The sequence below is a fragment of the Aplidium turbinatum genome, chromosome 7, assembly GCF_918807975.1.
Source record: "Aplidium turbinatum chromosome 7, kaAplTurb1.1, whole genome shotgun sequence".
In the NCBI taxonomy this organism is placed as follows: Eukaryota; Metazoa; Chordata; class Ascidiacea; order Aplousobranchia; family Polyclinidae; genus Aplidium; species Aplidium turbinatum.
The window spans coordinates 2,568,709-2,586,653 of NC_137478.1; the positions used below are offsets into that span (position 1 = coordinate 2,568,709).

The 17,945-nt window shown below is 39.2% G+C and overlaps 2 protein-coding genes across 7 annotated transcripts; one reads left to right on the top strand and one right to left on the bottom strand.

Moving 5' to 3' along the window:
- Positions 1-210: 210 nt before the first annotated feature.
- Positions 211-642, bottom strand: LOC145774512 (uncharacterized). The gene has a single exon (XM_082585768.1). The coding sequence runs from the start codon at positions 640-642 to the stop codon at positions 211-213; it is 432 nt and encodes a 143-aa protein (XP_082441894.1).
- A 1,025-nt stretch (positions 643-1,667) lies between these two features.
- LOC145774299 (pituitary tumor-transforming gene 1 protein-interacting protein-like) lies at positions 1,668-15,186 on the top strand. Of its 6 annotated transcripts, XM_082585506.1 has the most exons (8): positions 1,668-1,785; positions 5,778-5,936; positions 6,283-6,400; positions 7,075-7,140; positions 7,565-7,611; positions 9,223-9,282; positions 11,603-11,629; positions 13,135-15,186. In XM_082585506.1, the coding sequence occupies exons 1-6, from the start codon at positions 1,683-1,685 to the stop codon at positions 9,273-9,275; spliced, it is 546 nt and encodes a 181-aa protein (XP_082441632.1). In that variant the 5' UTR covers positions 1,668-1,682; the 3' UTR covers positions 9,276-9,282; positions 11,603-11,629; positions 13,135-15,186. The 6 variants fall into 6 exon arrangements, with proteins under 6 accessions (XP_082441632.1, XP_082441629.1, XP_082441631.1 ...); XM_082585503.1 differs by lacking the exons at positions 9,223-9,282; positions 11,603-11,629 and adding an exon at positions 8,199-8,254; XM_082585505.1 differs by lacking the exon at positions 11,603-11,629.
- Positions 15,187-17,945: the final 2,759 nt, after the last annotated feature.

Sequence of the window (17,945 nt, forward strand, 5' to 3'; positions counted from 1 at the left end):
TTTCGACAGTTAATCTACGCTCATTCTATTGCAAAATTAAATATTTGGCTAGAAAAAACCGGCGGCCAAACTTGGCCGATTGAGAAGGTAGCACCGGCGGTCATTCAAGCACTACTTGGCGGCCATGGCCGCCGGCTGCTTTAAGGCTTGCCGTTTGTAAATGTGTAGTATAGATGCATCTTTGAAATTCTGAGGAAGTACACCTGTAACTTACATTAACTGGAATGAGTCAGTAAGACTGTCAACAAGGCCTTTGCCACCTGATTTGTAGATCTCTGCTGGTATAGAGTCAGGTCCAGGGGCTTTTCCCAGGGGTAGAAGGTCGATGGCTTTCTGAACTTCATCAACTGTTGGGAGGGCGTCAAGTTCACGGTTGATGGTTACCTGAGGGAGGCGATTAATGGCTTTGTCATTTATCTCTGAAGGCCGGTTGAGGACGTCATGGAAGTGTTTGGCCCACCTTTTTAAGATTTGGCTCTTGGTAGTGAGTAGAGTTGATCCATCGATGTTAAAGAGAGGGTGTGGTTTAGAGGTGAACTGACCATACACAGTTTTTAAGGCGGTGTAGAAGCGCTTAGTGTCGTGCCTATCTGCATAGCTTTGGATCTCATCAGCTTTAGCACTGAGCCAAGAGTCTTGCATGTTTCGCAACTTGGCTTGAATCTTGCTGCGTATATTGGTAAAGGCAGTTTTCTTGGAAACACCCAAGGGGTTGCGCTGGTGATCTCGAATTAGAAGTCGCTTGGCTTCAGCATTTCCATGATCTCTGCATCGTTTTCATCAAACCAGTCTTGATGGTTTCTGACTGCACCCTAGTACCTCAGATGCGGTGGAGTGTAATGTGTCTCGTAAAGTGGTCCATTAACTTTCAATGTTGTTATCACTACTGGTTGTGATTGGGAGATTGTTTCTCAGGGCACGTTGGAACTCCTTCACAGTGTCAGGGGACTTCAGCCGGTTGATATTGAGCCGTTTTGTGATTGTTTAGCCTTGAGGTCTTCTCTTGGGCTTGATGTGAAGCGATAGGTTGGAGACTATTAAGCGGTGATCAGTCCAGCAGTCAGCACCACACATGGCTTTGGTCACACGTACGTCATGTTTGTCTTTGACTGGTTATGACATAATCAATGAGATGCCAGTGTTTATATAGGAGGTGCATCCATGATGTTTTGTTGCAGGTAGGAAGACGGAACATAGTGTTTGTGATAGCTAGGCCATGAGTGGCACAGGTTTTTAGCAGAAGAAGACCGTTGCTATTGCACTTTCCTATACCATGTTTTCCAATAACGCCATATATATGATATATAAATTAATAAAGTAGACCCATCCAAGCAAGATACAATTAATCGATGGTTTTACTTTGCTAGGATTCTGGTGTGGGATTTCTGTGTTTGATGCAATACAACAATTGATACGTTTAAGCAGTATGCCAATAATGAATCTTGTCTGTATTTCAATACACAGTGCCTGTGGTTTCCATGGTAGCCCTAGCTTCTGAAGGTATGATCCCTTAAGTAAGTGAGCATAAAGTTGCTATTTTGCCGCCTTTCACAACAAAGAAAAACTTACTTACTTTGTAGAATGTCAGTTTGACACAGCTTGAAAGTGTTTTTTTTTTCAATATAAACGATACCGTAATCTTTTATTTATCTATTTTGTTCAGGAACTTTATTTGTTACAGAATGATGAAATTAAATTTCTGTGTATTGTTTTGTGTGTTTTTTGCCATTTGTTTTGTTGCAACATTTGCTGCATCTGATACTACACCCAAGCCAAGTACATCATGTAAGTGATGATATATATTTAAAAAAATGAATTAACTGCAACTGCATTGCATGTAGAAGTGACTGTCATATAATAATAATCATGTTTTTATTTGCAACTACAGTTAGAGCTCGACCGATATCACTTTTTCAGGCTGATACCGATGTATTTCAACCGATATATATCAACTACGAAAAATTTGTTACCAACAAAGTTATTAAGCAACAAACCAGTGCAAGAAAGTTTATATATACATTGGTTGCTGTAATGGAAAAATCATTCTTAACACTAATCACGAAAAAACACCAAACAAAAAAGAAACAACCAAATGCAATACTGTTTTGTGTTCAATTCAATAATCAAAGTTCAACAGTTTCAAATTGTAGTTCAAAAAAACATAGTTTCTCAGCATTCATGCCAAGATGAGAACATCTTTTGTCATCGTAAATCAGTCCAACACGACAGGAGTTTCTGGTAGGATTCGCACAAAGACCGGTGTCACCGCCACTAGCCCGATAAACAGAAGCACAACCAGGCAGCACCAATTAAATAAGCAGCTGGAAGAGCGCCCTTCCACGTGCACAAAACAAGAAATTCAAAAGCATACCCACGTGCTGCATGCAAAAATGGATTGTGTGCAGCCGCTTGTACTTGCATGTAATTAAAACGCGAGAGTTTAAATGTGCATTTGAGCAACTTGTGTTTCTTCTAAAGCAGAGGTCGGGAACCTATGGCTCGCGAGCCATATATGGCTCTTTTGACGACGGCATCTGGCTCGCAAAAAAATCCAATCTTCTAAAGTGCAAACCGCAAAAGTTTTATCTTAACTTTTCATTACAATTTAGAGCTGAAAATACGCTCAGAATGCACCAAATTAATTGTAATTTTTCGTTTTTTTTTTTTGGTGGAAGAGATCCCCCAAACCTCCCGCTGTTTTTCTCTTGCTAAGACCTGTTCCCACTTTCAAAACTTCACCACATGTTAATTGTATCAAGTGTTAAAGCATTACAGTATAACCTATGGCTCTCATGGAAATGTATTTCTAAAAATGTAGCTTTAATAGCTCTCTTACTCAAAAAGGTTCCCGACCACTGTTCTAAAGGCATGTATGACTGGTTTTGAGTGTGCTTTTGCTGGCGAAAAATAGCCGATACAATATATCGGCTACTCCTGATATCGGCCAACAAATATCGGCTGACCGATATATCGGTTGAGCTCTAACTACAGTATATATATTGATAGCATACAGTACACCACTACACTGCGATCACAGATGCGATACAACAGACGGTAGGAAGCAGCAAAGTGACATATAATTTAGTCTTTGAGCCAGCTGCACCCCTTATTTTGGCTTACCAATAAGTGTCTTTGCCAAGACACAGCTGCATGTTCTGGAGTGGTGACGAACCCACGTCCTTTCGAACATTGCACAGACGTTCTCACCACTTGGCTACGCAGCTGACAAGATCTATAACCATGCACAATTGCACAATGCACATGTACAAAAAAGTGCCATATAGATAGTACTAGTAGATACAGATATTTGATGGATGTGGCTTTACTTATGGTGCTGTGAATGCTACTCCTCTGTATGTTATTGTTGAAACCTGTTTTGTCAACATTACTAAAGTTGTGCTGTTACGCATCACAATGCATCGACTCGTAGTTATGAGTAGCCAGAGTAAGTTTGGTGTGCCAGCTCAGTAATGTGTAAATACTATTAATACTACAAAAAGTGCTCATTGCCAAAGCTAAGCAGAGTAAATTACATTAAAATTAGTTAATAGAGCTTCGGTAGAGAGTTTGTCTTGTTATGGTTATGGTTATCGTATCATATTCGTATGCCTATGGTTCAATTAGTTAATAGTTCACTAAAAAGCTTAACAGCCTGTTTCAGTGTTTCACCTTGATAGGATCATCATAAGGAACTTATTCAAATAGAATTACCTCTAATGATCCTATTGAGATGAAACAGGCTGTAAGGTTTTTAGTGAACTAGTGACTAATTTTCATGTCATGTAATGTATGTATTTTGTATATACCATATATAATATTATTAATATAGTTATTACTATAGATAGTAATAACTATATTTGATTTAATTCGCTCTGCTTTGCTTTTTGCTTGGCATTGAGCACTTTTTGTAGTAATAATGGTTTTCATTGTTTAATGTTATTAATACAGGGTGTCTCACAAAACCTTTAACCCATTCAAATAGCTTTATTTCATGAACCAATCAACATAGTTACAAAAACTAAACTGAAATGGAAAGCTGAGATGTTAACAATTCTGAAAAACAACATGCCTACAATGTAATACTACATCCACAGTAGTAATACAGCAGTTCATAAAACATGCTCCAGATGGCCACCGTTGTGCTGGAGGCATATGTGAGCACGGCGAGCGAAGTTGTCAATGACCCGAACACATTCTTTCTTTGGGATGGCCCTGATCTTCTGGGTGATGGCTTGTTTTAGTTCAGGGATGGTCTGAGGATTATTCTGGTACACATTGTCCTTCATATAGCCCCACAGATAGAAGTCAGGGGGGTTGAGGTCCGGGGAATGGGGGGACCACTCAGAGTCTCTGCGGCAGCTGATTAGGCGGTCTGAGAACTTCTCATCCAACCACGCCAGGGTAACATTAGCAGTGTGGGGGGTGGCACCATCTTGCTGGAACCATTGCTCTGCTCTTAGAAACGGGCTTCTTCCTCTGGCTCTGTTTCTACGCCCCAGAGCGGTCCAGAACTGCTGGAGGATCACGAGGTAACGCTCCTTGTTGACGGTGACTGCGTTCTCATTTTCATCTTTGAACCAGATTGGGCCAATGACGCCATGTTTTGAAATTGCAACCCAGGCAGTGCATCTGACTGAGTGCAGGGGTCTCTGTAGCACTTCATCAGGAGGAGAGGTGCCCCAGAACACATTGTTTTTACTGTTGACATACCCATACAGGATGAAATGAACCTCGTCAGAGAACCAGAGGTTGTAAGGAAGTCAGGGTCCTCTTCGACGATGTCCATGAACCACTGGCACATGGTAACTTGCTTAGCCTTGTCTGCATCAGTAAGTTTATGCTTTATCTGGATCCTGTATGGATAGAGTTTCAAATCTTCCTCCAGAATCCTCTGTACAGAGGACCGGGTCAGACCAAGCATTTGGGCCCATTTACGGATCAATTTCTTTGGACTTCTCCCAACGGAGTCCCTAACTGCAGCAATGTTTTCTGGAGTCCTAGCTGTCTTTTTTCTCCCATTTTTTGGTGTTGTAGGATCCAGTAGCTTGAAACTTTTTGACCCAATAAAAAACGAGTGGTTTTGATGGAAATTTGTTGAAGTCATACTTTTGCCTGAATTTTGACTGCACTTTTTTGTACGATTTTGACTCCAAATACAAAGTCACACGGAAAATTTTCTCCTCCTTGGTGTAGTTCATCCTTGCAGATCTAAATTTGTTATGGGCTAATTTAGTTAAATCTGAAAAAGAATGAAAAAAGCATTAAAATTGACAAAGTTATGCAAGGTTATACGGGTTAAAAGTTTTGTGAGACACCCTGTATTATATAGTACTAGTAGGCTATACCAATGCTTTATTTAGCTACAAGAATATGTAAAACAATGACAGTTAAATCATCATTAAATTTAAATAATCAAATTTAGCAAATACTGGAATCATAGGTGATTAATATCACTGATCAATTGGTACCCATATGTATATGTGGGAAAACCATCGCAAATGTTTGAATACATAGGCTACTAGGACCAAACTTTGGAAATGTTTGTCATATGTGGCCAATGTTTAAACTTAAACAAAGAAATGCTTTTGAAGTGCTCCAACAGTGTACTCCATTGTGTGTCACTTATAGCCATAAGTGTTACATACTTTATGTCTTTTTTTTAATAATATATACTTAAATTTTCTATTACAAAGAAAATGTGATAAAATGTTGCGGTTCATATCGACTTTTATGACACTCTGTTACGACACTCTGTGTAATAACAAACCATTGTTCAGCATGTAGTATGCTCAACGAATCCTGTTCCACCTGTTTGAAGAATGTCTCCTGCTTGTGGTGCAACAACCCCAGAGCATGCATAGACTATCCTGTGAAGCATGTTATTCCTACGTCAGATGACTGCGGCCTTTCAGCCGCGCGATGGGGTGTCTGTTGGCGTAAGTTTATCACAGATTTCGTTCAGTACAAATTGTATATACTTGTTTGTATTGTATCTTCTAAAAATATATATTTGTAATATGGTTTAAGAATACTTGTGGGCTATTGCTGTCACGTACATTCTGCATCAAGTTCAGACAACATCACAAACTGAATAACCTGCATTTAAACTGGTTTTAAAACTCTTTTGCACCCAGCATGATTTTAATATGACCCTCATCAAAAAGGATTGCTTGCAGCCAAACAATTAATTTATTATTTTCTTTTGAAATGCGTGTTACTAAGATTGTCAATTTTAGCAGCTTTTTAACGACTACCTCTAGATTCATCATCACTACATTGCAGTGAATTTTGAAGCTATGATCATTTCGGTGAGCGTGATTGGAGGGGTGATCCTAATCGCCATCACATTGTGCATCTGCAAGTGCTGCAAATGTTTCTGCTTTGGAAGAAATGATGCCAAGTAAGGTTAAGTTTCATTTTAATAAAGCGAAAGCTTTGTACTGTTGAGTTTCCATGTGCTATTTAATCGACACTTTTTGTTGAGTTCCCATGTGCTATTTAATCGACACTTTTTGGATGACTCTTTCTCTTTTTGAAACCTGAAAGCATAAATTTTTTACAGTTTGTAAAATACCATGCAAATCCAACCTGTTCTACAGCCGATGAGCCAAGCAGTGTATTTTTGAACAAAGTAATTTCTGTAGAATTGCAATTTATGTTTGATTGTGCCACAAGAATGTTTACAGCGCTCACTTGCTTAAGAGTCCTCTATTAACTATTCAAAACAAGAAATAGTGAATAAGGTTTCAACTTCTGCAGAATATTCACTTGGGTCTAGCACTATATCGTTTGTTTCACCGATGCTTAGTTCTTATTTTATTAGCAAATGTTAGTGGTGCTGTGCTTCTGAGGTGTTTCAGATACTAGAAGTTCCAAGAACTACACAAAACTCAAACTTAAACCATCTGTGTCATAACATTTTGTGATCTAGCTACAGTTGATGTGTCAAATTATTTTGAAACGTTTGGTTGATGTAATTTGTTGTGTTGTTTCTACTAAATAAATCACTTTCTCTGTTGCAATGTAAACCGTTAAAACGGCGTTGAAACTTAAAATTCTAAATGAATGTCCCAGGTACCACGCTGAAGAAATGAGACTGGAACGAGAGAGACAGGAGCGATCGATGCGCCAAGATGAAAGGTAACTAGTACACACCATCTCCCACGGTTTTAACGTCATTTCAACGTATAGCGACATTGAAACAATATTAAGTTTTGCTGTCTGAGTTGAAAACTTATGTTTTTGGAATCTTATTTCAGTGGAAGACATTTTCACTTCAAATCAATCCCCAGGCGTCATCTTTATAGAACACAATACTGTCTGTGATTGGCTTTTGAACATAGTGCATAATGTTCGTTATCTCATTAATACGAGCCCTTTCACCACCATTGCGGTGAGATGCTTCGTTGAAGTGGAAGCACCATTTTTCACTTGTCTTAATGACGAATACGTGCAGCCGGTCTATTCTTGGAAAGGTTTGGTTGTTGGCTTTACAACAACTTTTCTAGTATAACCAGCTACTGACACAGATTGAGAGAAACTATAACTTATGTTCTTGCCACAGGAAACAGGAACGCATGCGAAAGAACGATGATATCAGGCGGAAATATGGTGAGATGTCGCTTCTTTATGTTATTTTGTGTCTGCTTGTGGGCGGAAAAGTCGTAATACACATGACGTGGATTTTTATTTTCAATCATAAAATGCATGATTTCATCAAGTAATGATATTTCATTTGATGGGGTATTTGTTTTAAAGATGATATTAGGTCGCAAACTAAGCTTTGATGTGTGTTACAATGGGTCCACTGGTTCAATGCCCATGGTTTTCAGCTGATTTCGGTCATATGATGTCGAATGTAGTTACTGCTTTGTTTTAACTGATCAAGGCAAACTGTGTTTGCTCCTGTTTGTGGCATGTTTTATAAACGTAATTGACTTTATAGTTCGCGGGCTGCAATTGTCAGTTGGATGCAACCATGCTAGCACTTGTAAAATCAAAGCAATTGGTTGTCATAACTTTTTGCTTATAGTTTGAGGTATATATTCAACAGTGGCAGAAATTTTCTTAGAACTTTATTGCTTTTTGTGAAATTAAAACTTTGTTGTTTGTCTGATTTATTTACTCGTGATGTTTATGTCTGTGCAACACTTTTTACTTGATAAATTTTTAAAATATTTGGTATTGTTTGCAACCAGGGCTTGCCACTGGAGGCACCTCTCAATACCAGCAGTTCCAAAACGAAGACTACAATGTAAATGGCCTGGACTTCGCAATTCAATTAACAAAATCTGTGTGTTAAATCAATCAACTGAAGCTTTCGGCTTTCAGCAAAATTACAACATGGGTGATCTGTCATTCTAACTTTGATGAAAAATATTGTTTTGTGCAATTTTTTTTTTAACTTGAACCTCTTCAATGAAGGTAATATATCTCAATTCCATCCTCCCATCAAAGTTGCAATGACAGAATGCCTTCATTGTGCAAGTCAAGCGTTCAACAAAACCTTAATTTCACAGCTTCAAATCTTAGAATGATTACCACAATTTAAAGTTAATTTTTAATATTTTATTTAGCCAGCAGAACCAAACAGAAACAGTCCTTTTTTTTAGATTTGAACATCTTCATACGCTGAATCAATGTAAAAATGGAATGATTTTATGACTGGGTGTGACCTCTCCTTAAGCCAATCATCAGTGCAATCTGTCTGCTGCCATCAGCATTCAGCATGACCAACTGGCTGCTGCGGTGATTCAAAGTATATGATTTGACAATCCCGACCAATCAGGCCGGATAAATTAGATCTCTCACTTGATGATTCCCATCACCCACAGTTCACCATCTATCCACTTTACACTCAGCATCACCGCGATATCAAATCTATCCACATTGTAATTCAAACCCCCATGCACACACAGCCAATATGAAACAGCATAATGTTTTTTGTGGAATATTCAAATCTTTCCAGCAAACAACTTCATCATTGGCATCAACCAACACTCCCAATGATTGGATGCCTAGAACGTGTAAACACTGAATTATAAAACCACAATTATAAATTTTAGAGCATTCCTTGCAACTGGAACTGAACACCATAACTGTAGTTTGTAGCTGTATTACTGTACCACACGTGATGGACCATTCGTTCATCACTAGTGTACAGTGGTGCCTCAGTGCTTTCAGTGTATTAATTGTTTACCAACTTTAGTCTTTTCTTCTCAGGCCTGATGCGTGATAACAACCGATACCAGCGCTTCGAAGATGAGACTGCTTAGTGTAAAGGTTGTGTGCCTACAAGGCTGATTAGCGCTTTACTAACATTACTCGCTTTACGGTGTCTGGTAACTTCTTTGCTGTGTTTTCTACCATTTCAATTATCAAAAAATAGTTGTCCTGAAATAACGGAAGTTGTACTGCTTGTTAAATGGGAGAGTCATGTAAGTTAGTGGCCTGTCATCTCTTCGTGGTCTCGGGACCCTTTCGAAAAAACATGTGGGCCCAAAAATGTCTTAGACTGACCTAAAAAATTTGTAAAATGTCATTCTTTTTGAAGTTTTGTTCAGCAGAAAATGTTTCAGCAAAGCGCGGATGTTGGCCCAAAAAATTATTTCAAAATTGTTCCCATAATACAGGTCAACAATTTGAAACCAACGTTTTGGTGCATGAACGAAAAGATTGTTTTTAGGGTAAAGTTGGTCGCTGGGTAAAAACGGACTTTTCATTTTCGGATTCCCCACCCTCAAAACTTTTCTTATCTTTATTGCACCAAAAATTGTGCTAACCAGTGTAATCTGCGAGGTTTGTCGTGCCACTGTCTACCAGCCACTAACTTTTGTGGCTTCGAATTAACACTCACTGCCTGGTCAGATGTGGCGCCCTGTGGTTTCTGCGGATCAACATTTCCACACAAGCATGCTCAATTAATCGTCGTGTGAATTTCGACGTAATGGTCAATAGAACTATCCCATTGCAATGTTTCGCGCTTGTCCAAGCTGGTATTATGTGGGGTTGACAGGAAATGAACTTCTACCATAAACGTTCATGGCTACGCACAGGGCCGTCGAGAGGAAGAATTTGGGCCCTGTACTAATGAAGTCCTCGGACCCAAATCAAAAAGCTTCTAAGAAAAGCCCGCTGTATCCAAAGAATATGTGATGGTCTTTTCAAGTTCTCCGGGTCCTTAAAATTGTCCCGGGTCCACTGGATCCCTTTGTCAATGCCACTGGCTATACAGCTGCAGCCCTCGAAATTAACTTCCATCTACGACGGCAAAAACATTGCCGTCGCCAAATCAACAAACCTTGGATTGCGGCGGCAATTGCCGTATGCTTTAATCAAACGAAATTGTATGCGCTTCTTCTTCCTTGTGTGTTAAACGGCGGTAGCCTAGACTGAGCATCAGGCAAGCTATTTTATGCGCTGACAATGCTCTTGTGAACTGTAAAAAGTTTGCAACCTTACAAATACTGGCTTAACTGTTACGCAAAAGTTATTCTTTCATCGAATGCTTATTTTTGACCGGTGTCGTTGCTAATATAAAAAGTGGAACAAAATTGGATAAACGCTTCCGATCATATGGCATCGCGCGTTCATGAACGGGCAGTTTTGCGTCTTCAAGTATTCCAGCGACGACGCGACAACCCCATCCTCCGATACAGCATCTGATGATTCCGATTCTGACTAGTTCCTTATCCAACAGACTTTGTGTTGCTCGCAGTATCCTAATTGTGCCGAAATTATGTGAGTGTATACGTAAATCGAGGCAATCTTCGCGCAGGGAACTATTGATTTGTTACCGGTACCTGATTGAGCAATTAACGTTATTTCATGATAATTCAACGTCGCTAGATGTCGAATTAGTGTAAAACAAACGTAAATTTCTTATTGGGCATTGTTGTTACGCGATATAACCCGCCGGGAAAATTAAATCGATTTGTGCTGACTCGAACGTTGAATCAACCCAAAATTAACTAACTTTTCCCCCCCAATGATTTATTTACCGTAAATCACCATAACAGCGTGCGTATCGCGTTGCTCGCTTTCTACTTTTGGTATTATTACATCACAACAAATCAAACAGTGCGGTCGTGATAGACCATTCGATTATTTTTTTCTGTTCTCGTTTTGGTACAATTTTTTCGTAATAAACGTTCACAGCAATTGCCGAGGCAATTTCAACTTTTGCCGTTTGGCCTCGTCAACGTTTTTGCGAAGTAAAAATATGCTAATTTCGAAGATTGTGTGAGTGTTCACAGCAAGTAAAATAGTCCGAGGTGAGGTCTTGGTGCGATGTCTCTGCTGATTAAACTCCCGCTGCGAGTAAATCAAACAGGAAGAAATTTTGAACAATTTTTGTCCGAATTAAATGCTCATTTTGCGACGGCATTTTTATTGCCTTAGCATAATGGCCATTATGACGTTTGCGGCGGCATTTACCACGGCAATTGCCGTGTGCCGCCGCTAATTTCGAAGACTGCAGCTGTATCGGCAATGTTCCACTCGTGCTGACAAACTTATCATTGTGACCAAATACACTCTTATTGCCTTCTGATTAAATCAAAAGAGCGAAGTGAACAAAGCTAAGTTAATTGTCTACATGTAGGGCTTCCTCCGGTAGAACCACCTGAAGGTAACGGGTTTTTGTGTTTTATCTACAACTATCTAATATGCAACTACAAAGTGCATGCGCTGCGTATAAAATGTTTCCTATGCAGGCAAAGTTTCAAAAATATGTATTTTATATAATCCCAGCTAGAAAATCTAGTACTTTTTACATTGATTTAACGTTTGTGGACGTTGTATCAAATCAGAAAATACAAATTTGTTTTCTTTGAGTAGTTTATAGAGCCACCAAGCTCCCTAATGCTAGGCCAGCATTAAGTAGCTATGTCGGGCAAAGTGTAAATTATTAATTTCCACGGCCCCTTGTTCATTCGAATAGTTTTTATTTACCCTGGCCTGCAAATAGATCTACGTTTATATTGTCGTCTGCGGACGTCGAATCAATGTAAAAAAGGACTAATTTTGTATGGGGCTTCCCTGTTGATTGGATAGTTGTAGATTAACCTGCATGGCATGACACTGCATGTTGTTTACACTTTATGGCATGAGTTCTGTTCAAACATTGCATGCTCATTGTGATATGTGTTTTGTGAGCAGTTTTGTTTCAATTGGCGAATGTTACCAAACCAATCAACACATTCCATCGATTTCCAGACAGCAAAACCCTTCATTTTTACATTGATTCAACTTCTGCAGACGTTGAATCAATGTAAAACTGACGGATTTGTTGTCTGGATTGCTGTTACACTTGATTTCCATGAAATTGCCAGTGGTGATTTTCTGACGTTGGTAACTGCTTTTCCAAGATGCGTGGTGGTGTAGCATGCATCACTAGGCAACAAAACGTCTGCAGGCGTTGAATCAATGTAATAGATTTGTTTTGCTATGTGGGTAACTTATCTTTCCACAGTCTACACGAAAGGTAAGGTTGGCTCTCCCAACGCTGGAAGCTACTTGTTTTGTTCATGCCCGGTTGTGTTTTTTTTTTGTTATCTTACATGGTCTATCCAGTGTTCATCAACGACTTGATTATTCAGTAGAGAGTTTATCTTGTTGTGCCACAAACACACAAACCCGAGTTACAAAACCGTTTAGCATATTTATTGTAAACACTCACAGAGAAACTACATGAAACAAATTTCAAATCGAACGTTTACAATTAAAAAAACGTTTAAAATCAGTGTTTGAAAGTAAATATGTTAAAACTGGCTATGTTACTCAGCTTTGTGTGATAGTGCTACAAGTTTATTATTATAACGAGGAAGCCTCTTGAACGTTTTAGCTACAAACCACTCCATCCACTGGGCGGCGTACAGTGGAGGTCTTTGCCGAGTGATTTACGCTCGGGGCTCAACCATTGTCACTTATTCGTGCCGCTTTTCAAAAACTTCTGTTCAATCAAGTTGAAAATAAACCAGTCTGGCTCTGAAACATGATATCTCATGTACGATTTTTAAGTTTAATAGTAAGCGCCGTCAACTTTAAAGCTTATCACGTTATTTTCCTTCTATTTTAGACAATGTGGTTTTTAGAAAGTTGAAAGCTCCCGTTTATATTTACCTTAATTTGCAGGCCTAGCGCGGCCAGGTGGCTACCAAAGATTGAACGAGGGATAATGAAAGCGTCCTATTCTATAAACAATAACTATGTACATATTAACATCATTCTTTTAAATTCCCAACCAATATTTCGTTTTCATGTGAAGAAGTATTTCAAAACTTGGGAAAATTTGAATGAGGATTCCACACAGCAAAATCCGTCATTTTTACATTCATTCGACGTCTGTAGACATACGACGAATTTTGCTTTGTGGGATAACAGTTTTTGTGCCTAACTTTTCCTAAAGCGTCTTTAGTAGGATGTTATCTCGAATTTTAATTATCACCTCATGTGCAATGTTGTTATCTCGATTTAAACACTTGGTCTATGCGACAAACACACTATTTCGTTGATGATACGTTAGTTGACGTACATTCGATGGAAAGTTGCGTTTGTCGTTCATACGTGAATTAACATACGTATAGTGTTGATATTAGAAATGTCTTGCTTTTTTTCTTGTAACCTCCATTGTGGTTTGATGATAACTATGTGTGTAAAAGTTACAAGTAATTTTCCAGTCGGCAAATCAGTCCTTTTTTACATTTATTCAACGTCTGCAGACGTTGAATCAATGTAAAATACGACTGATTTTCTGTCTGGTTTGCTTTGCTGTGCAAAAGGTCGTGGCAATATACACTTGTCCAATCGTTATTACCAACGGAAAGTTACCCTATCTCCAGCTTGCAATTGTTGTTCTTCTTACGTCATTTCAACATGTCTGGACGTTAAAATGGACAGAAATAGAAGAGTTGTCATTTTAGCATCAAGTCCTATTTCTGATACATATGATACAAAAGTATTCTTCCCCGATGAATATATCTTTCTGCTGTTGTGGAAACTCACCAATTACTACACATTGCACAAGGTTTCATTGTCGAACGGAAATGATTCGGTTGAGACATGCAAAAGTTACGTTTCTTTAAACAAAATTTATGTCCCTGTTGCAAATAAACTTATTGCGTTCCTTTGAGAACCCCTCGATCCGTATCGGCCCTTTATATTGTGGTTCAGGGATCTCCAAAGTTTTTATCATCCATCCCATTTGATCCAAGTGATCCTCTTGTCTAGATGAATGGTTTTTCTTGCAGTTTATTGCGCATGCCTGAGAGGTTTACGCGGCCGACTGTTTTTAATAAAATTGAGACTCTGACAGAAAAGGCATATCTTGACTACAAGTTCTTATTAGTTCGTTACAGTCTTCTATGGATGGTTTTCTTTGATGGTAAACATCGGGTGAAATTGTTAGAAATAGGCTACTTCCTTTTATGATACCGGTGTAGAATATCTTACCGTGGTCTTCTTAGCTCTATTCTAGTTATTTTGCCTTACTTTGCAATGTAGTTACTGACGACCTGTTTTAGCCTGATGCTGCGAGTATGCTGAGGGTAATAAGATAGCGGTTTGCACCAGCTTTCGGAGCACAGTTCCCTAGTCATTGACTACTCATGTTCTATGAAGAACTTATCCTTAGTTTTTTGTTGAAGCTACAAGGCCACCAACATATCAAATTAGAAATATTTTACTTACCGTATGTTAAGCTACAGTGCAGTTATCCAAATAATATGTATAATCTCATCAAAAATGTAGATAGCAAACGTTTCGAAGACTAAACTGTTTTCAGTGTTATTTAGCAGTTTAGTTTCCGTAACGTTTACTGAACATAAGTTTACTATCTACTTTTGGCCTTTTTATTATTGCGATTATATTGACCCAGCGTTCCAATAACAAGATGTGCCTTAAAGTAAGCCTCGACCTTCTACATATGAGGGTATGGGTTAAAAGTGTTATCGTATTATGTGCATCAAACCCACCTTTATTCAATGAAACTTCGTGCACCTCGCCAAGTGTGGCTGGCAAGCTGTAGTGTATATTAACATTGTCGCTGAACAGCTGATTTTGAACATTTCATCGGTCCCCGATTTTGTATCATAAGATCGCGAATAAACGAATGGCCACACTTGTACTCAATAGGATACGAAATCGTTTTTCTAGTGTGTTAAACAATAAACCAACAATTCAGTTTCATGGTGCATATCTTCCTCAGCGCTGCTCAATGGCCATCTGTCGTTGGTTGGTCAAATCTTTATCCTCGAACTGAGAAATTCTTGAGACATAATCTTGGCAGTTTCGCATACTTATATAGAGGTTTTGAACCACTGACGCAGGCCTTGTCCTGAGATTAACAAAGTGAAGTTTTCCCTTGTTAATGTGTTCAACTGTTCAAGTTCATGTGAATCATTTCATCCACTAGTAGCTGCTAAATGGAGAGTTGCCTTTGAAATGCGTCTTTCACGCACACACCCCGAGAGTCGAACCAGCGCCGCTTGATCATTCAGTTTGTCGAATCTTTAACCTCGGACTGACAAAGCCTCTGCAGTTTCGCATACTTGTAGAGGCTTTGAAACACTGACGCAGGCCTGGTCACTGAGATTAACAGAGTAAAGTTTCCGCCTGTGTGAATTACATCATGTAGGCTACTAGGTACCGCTGATGTTTAATCGTTTCGTTTTTGCGAAGTCGATCGTGTTGGCAGCCACTAACTTATTTCTTAAGGGCAGAAAGTTTTACCGAAAACGTTTGAAATTATGTATCTATTTCATTTCTGTATTAATTTTAAATTATGCAATTAAGTTGTTATCGATTGTCTGTCTATTATTTCTTAAAACCTACGAAGAAATCCCAACACTTAAAGGAATGTCCAGTGCTTGCTCGCTCCACGCAATAGTCCGGTAGGACTTAAAACGTTGTCTGGTTGTGCTGATGCGCAAATTTGCATTGCAAGGTTAGTCTCGGTTGCTTTGTGTCGCAATGGGTTAGATTGTGATTAATTAGCAGTGTTCTTACCACAAAAAGCCTATAGCTGAGTGAATCCCTGGATCTGTAAGAACGCCATCCTGATAACGCTCAGTATCAGCAAGTAAGGTCCAAACGATTCCTCAGGTACCGTAGCTTATTCTTTTTTAAGGAAAACCGATTCATCGCATGTCGGTCATATCTTCTCATTTTTCTGCTGCCAGCCTCTTTGATCAGTCTGCTTTGATCATCTTTTTCCAATTGTGTGACGCATTCTCTTTTATTTCCATAACTTTTCTGATGGCATTGCAGCCGCGCTACATCTTTCTCACCTGCAGGGGTTGATCCGGTAAGTAGCCTGCGGGGAGGGGGCGATTTCAACACAATGATATGAAAGTCTACATTATTCCGACCTTAAAAATATACCGTGAATAAAGCTAAGATACTTTTTGTATATTAAAAGGGTGATCGTTCTTTTGGGTTCGCCACTGCTTACTTCATATTTCAATTCATATCGGTTTCGAGGACGTCTTAACTCTTGCATTTTATTTGATGGTCGAAGTGCGCTGAGTTGAATTGACTTACGTTAACTTAGGGGAGTGCTCACTCAAAACAAAAGTGGACATTTGGAATTTACGGTTTTATTTGTTGTCGCTCTGTCATTTTTAAGGTTTTTTAGCGGCATGGCTCGTTTTTATTTTTGCATCATATTTAGCCTACAATGTCACATTATTACCGGACTTATCCTCACTGCGTTATGCAAGAAGGAACACAATCGGTAGGCCTACCATATTTAAAGTCTTCGGTTTGACTCGGCCTGGAATCGATCCCAGATCTACCAGCACCAGAGAGAACGCGATAATCACTCGGCCACTCAGCTGGTTCAGTCCATCATTGATAAATAACGTAAATGTGACATGAAAAAGACGGTAAAGTGGCACTCGCCTGTGATGACTGGACTCCAACCACTTGACCACAAAGCGAGCTAGAGAGACGCCAGAAAATAATTCAGCGAAAAAGTTTCAGGCAAGTGAGCAACCGCTTTGCCAGCAGCTGTCAACAAGTTCTATTCTCTAAGTGTGAATTTGATCGATTCCTTTAGCACGAATCTTTTAAAAATCCAACGATGGCTTGTAGTGAAAACTGGTTAGACAGGACGCAGCACAGAGTGATAGTGAGAACTGAGCAGTATAACGCATGTTCCATTTATCGGGAAAAAATAGGTAGGCTTAGGCTATCTTGAAATGGTTGTGGAAGCATTCATCACCCAGTTATCTAATCGGTCTTTTTTGCATTGAATTCACGTCTGCAGACATCGTCCGGAATAAATGTGAGCAAGGACTGATTAGCTGGTTGAGTTGCGGATTCAGCGTTGTAGAGCCGGGAGAATTTTGTAGTTTACAGATCCGGAATTGAGGCAGACGGTTTGGAATTTTGAATTAAGTCTAAAATCCTAAAAATATCGCAAGAAATAGAATGTGGATCAGCTGGTTTGACAGATGACGCTGTGTGTTGCTGCTGTTGTTGAACTAGGACGGGCTCTTTCCCAAAACGAACGTTGAGGGGAGGGCATTCTTACTCGCAATCAACTACGAATTTTGAAGGAGTCCTCTTCGTTGGCCAAACTTTGTTTAACCCGCAGGGGAGGGTTCTTACCTCCGACCTTGAAAACAGTGCTCAGTTCTGCAGAACCAGTATCGCAACAGGAACAAAATGCAAATTCTCAACGTAAATGTGAGCATTTGAAACGGTAAGTTTGTGATTACAAATGTGAGGCACAGTCAGAAAGGTTTAGTTTGTTTTGCACAAACGTTAGATTTACGTCTTGTAACATAAAGACAAAGTCACATTACTTTTTCAACATGACATCATGGGGTGATGATCCATCTACAGAATGTTGATTCAGTGCAAATAAACGTTGATTCAACCAACAATTAATTGGTATGTATTGATCCATCGAGCTAATAGTTTACGTAATTTGGCACAAATTC

Bases quoted from the DNA above. Each gene is read 5' to 3' on its own strand.
- LOC145774512 (XM_082585768.1), bottom strand. From the start codon at position 642: ATGCAAGACTCTTGGCTCAGTGCTAAAGCTGATGAGATCCAAAGCTAT.
- LOC145774299 (XM_082585501.1), top strand. From the start codon at position 1,683: ATGATGAAATTAAATTTCTGTGTATTGTTTTGTGTGTTTTTTGCCATT. The intron at 7,141-7,564 runs GTAACTAGTACA...TTCTTGCCACAG, and splicing joins TCGATGCGCCAAGATGAAAG to GAAACAGGAACGCATGCGAA. The intron at 7,612-11,602 runs GTGAGATGTCGC...GTCTACATGTAG, and splicing joins TGATATCAGGCGGAAATATG to GGCTTCCTCCGGTAGAACCA.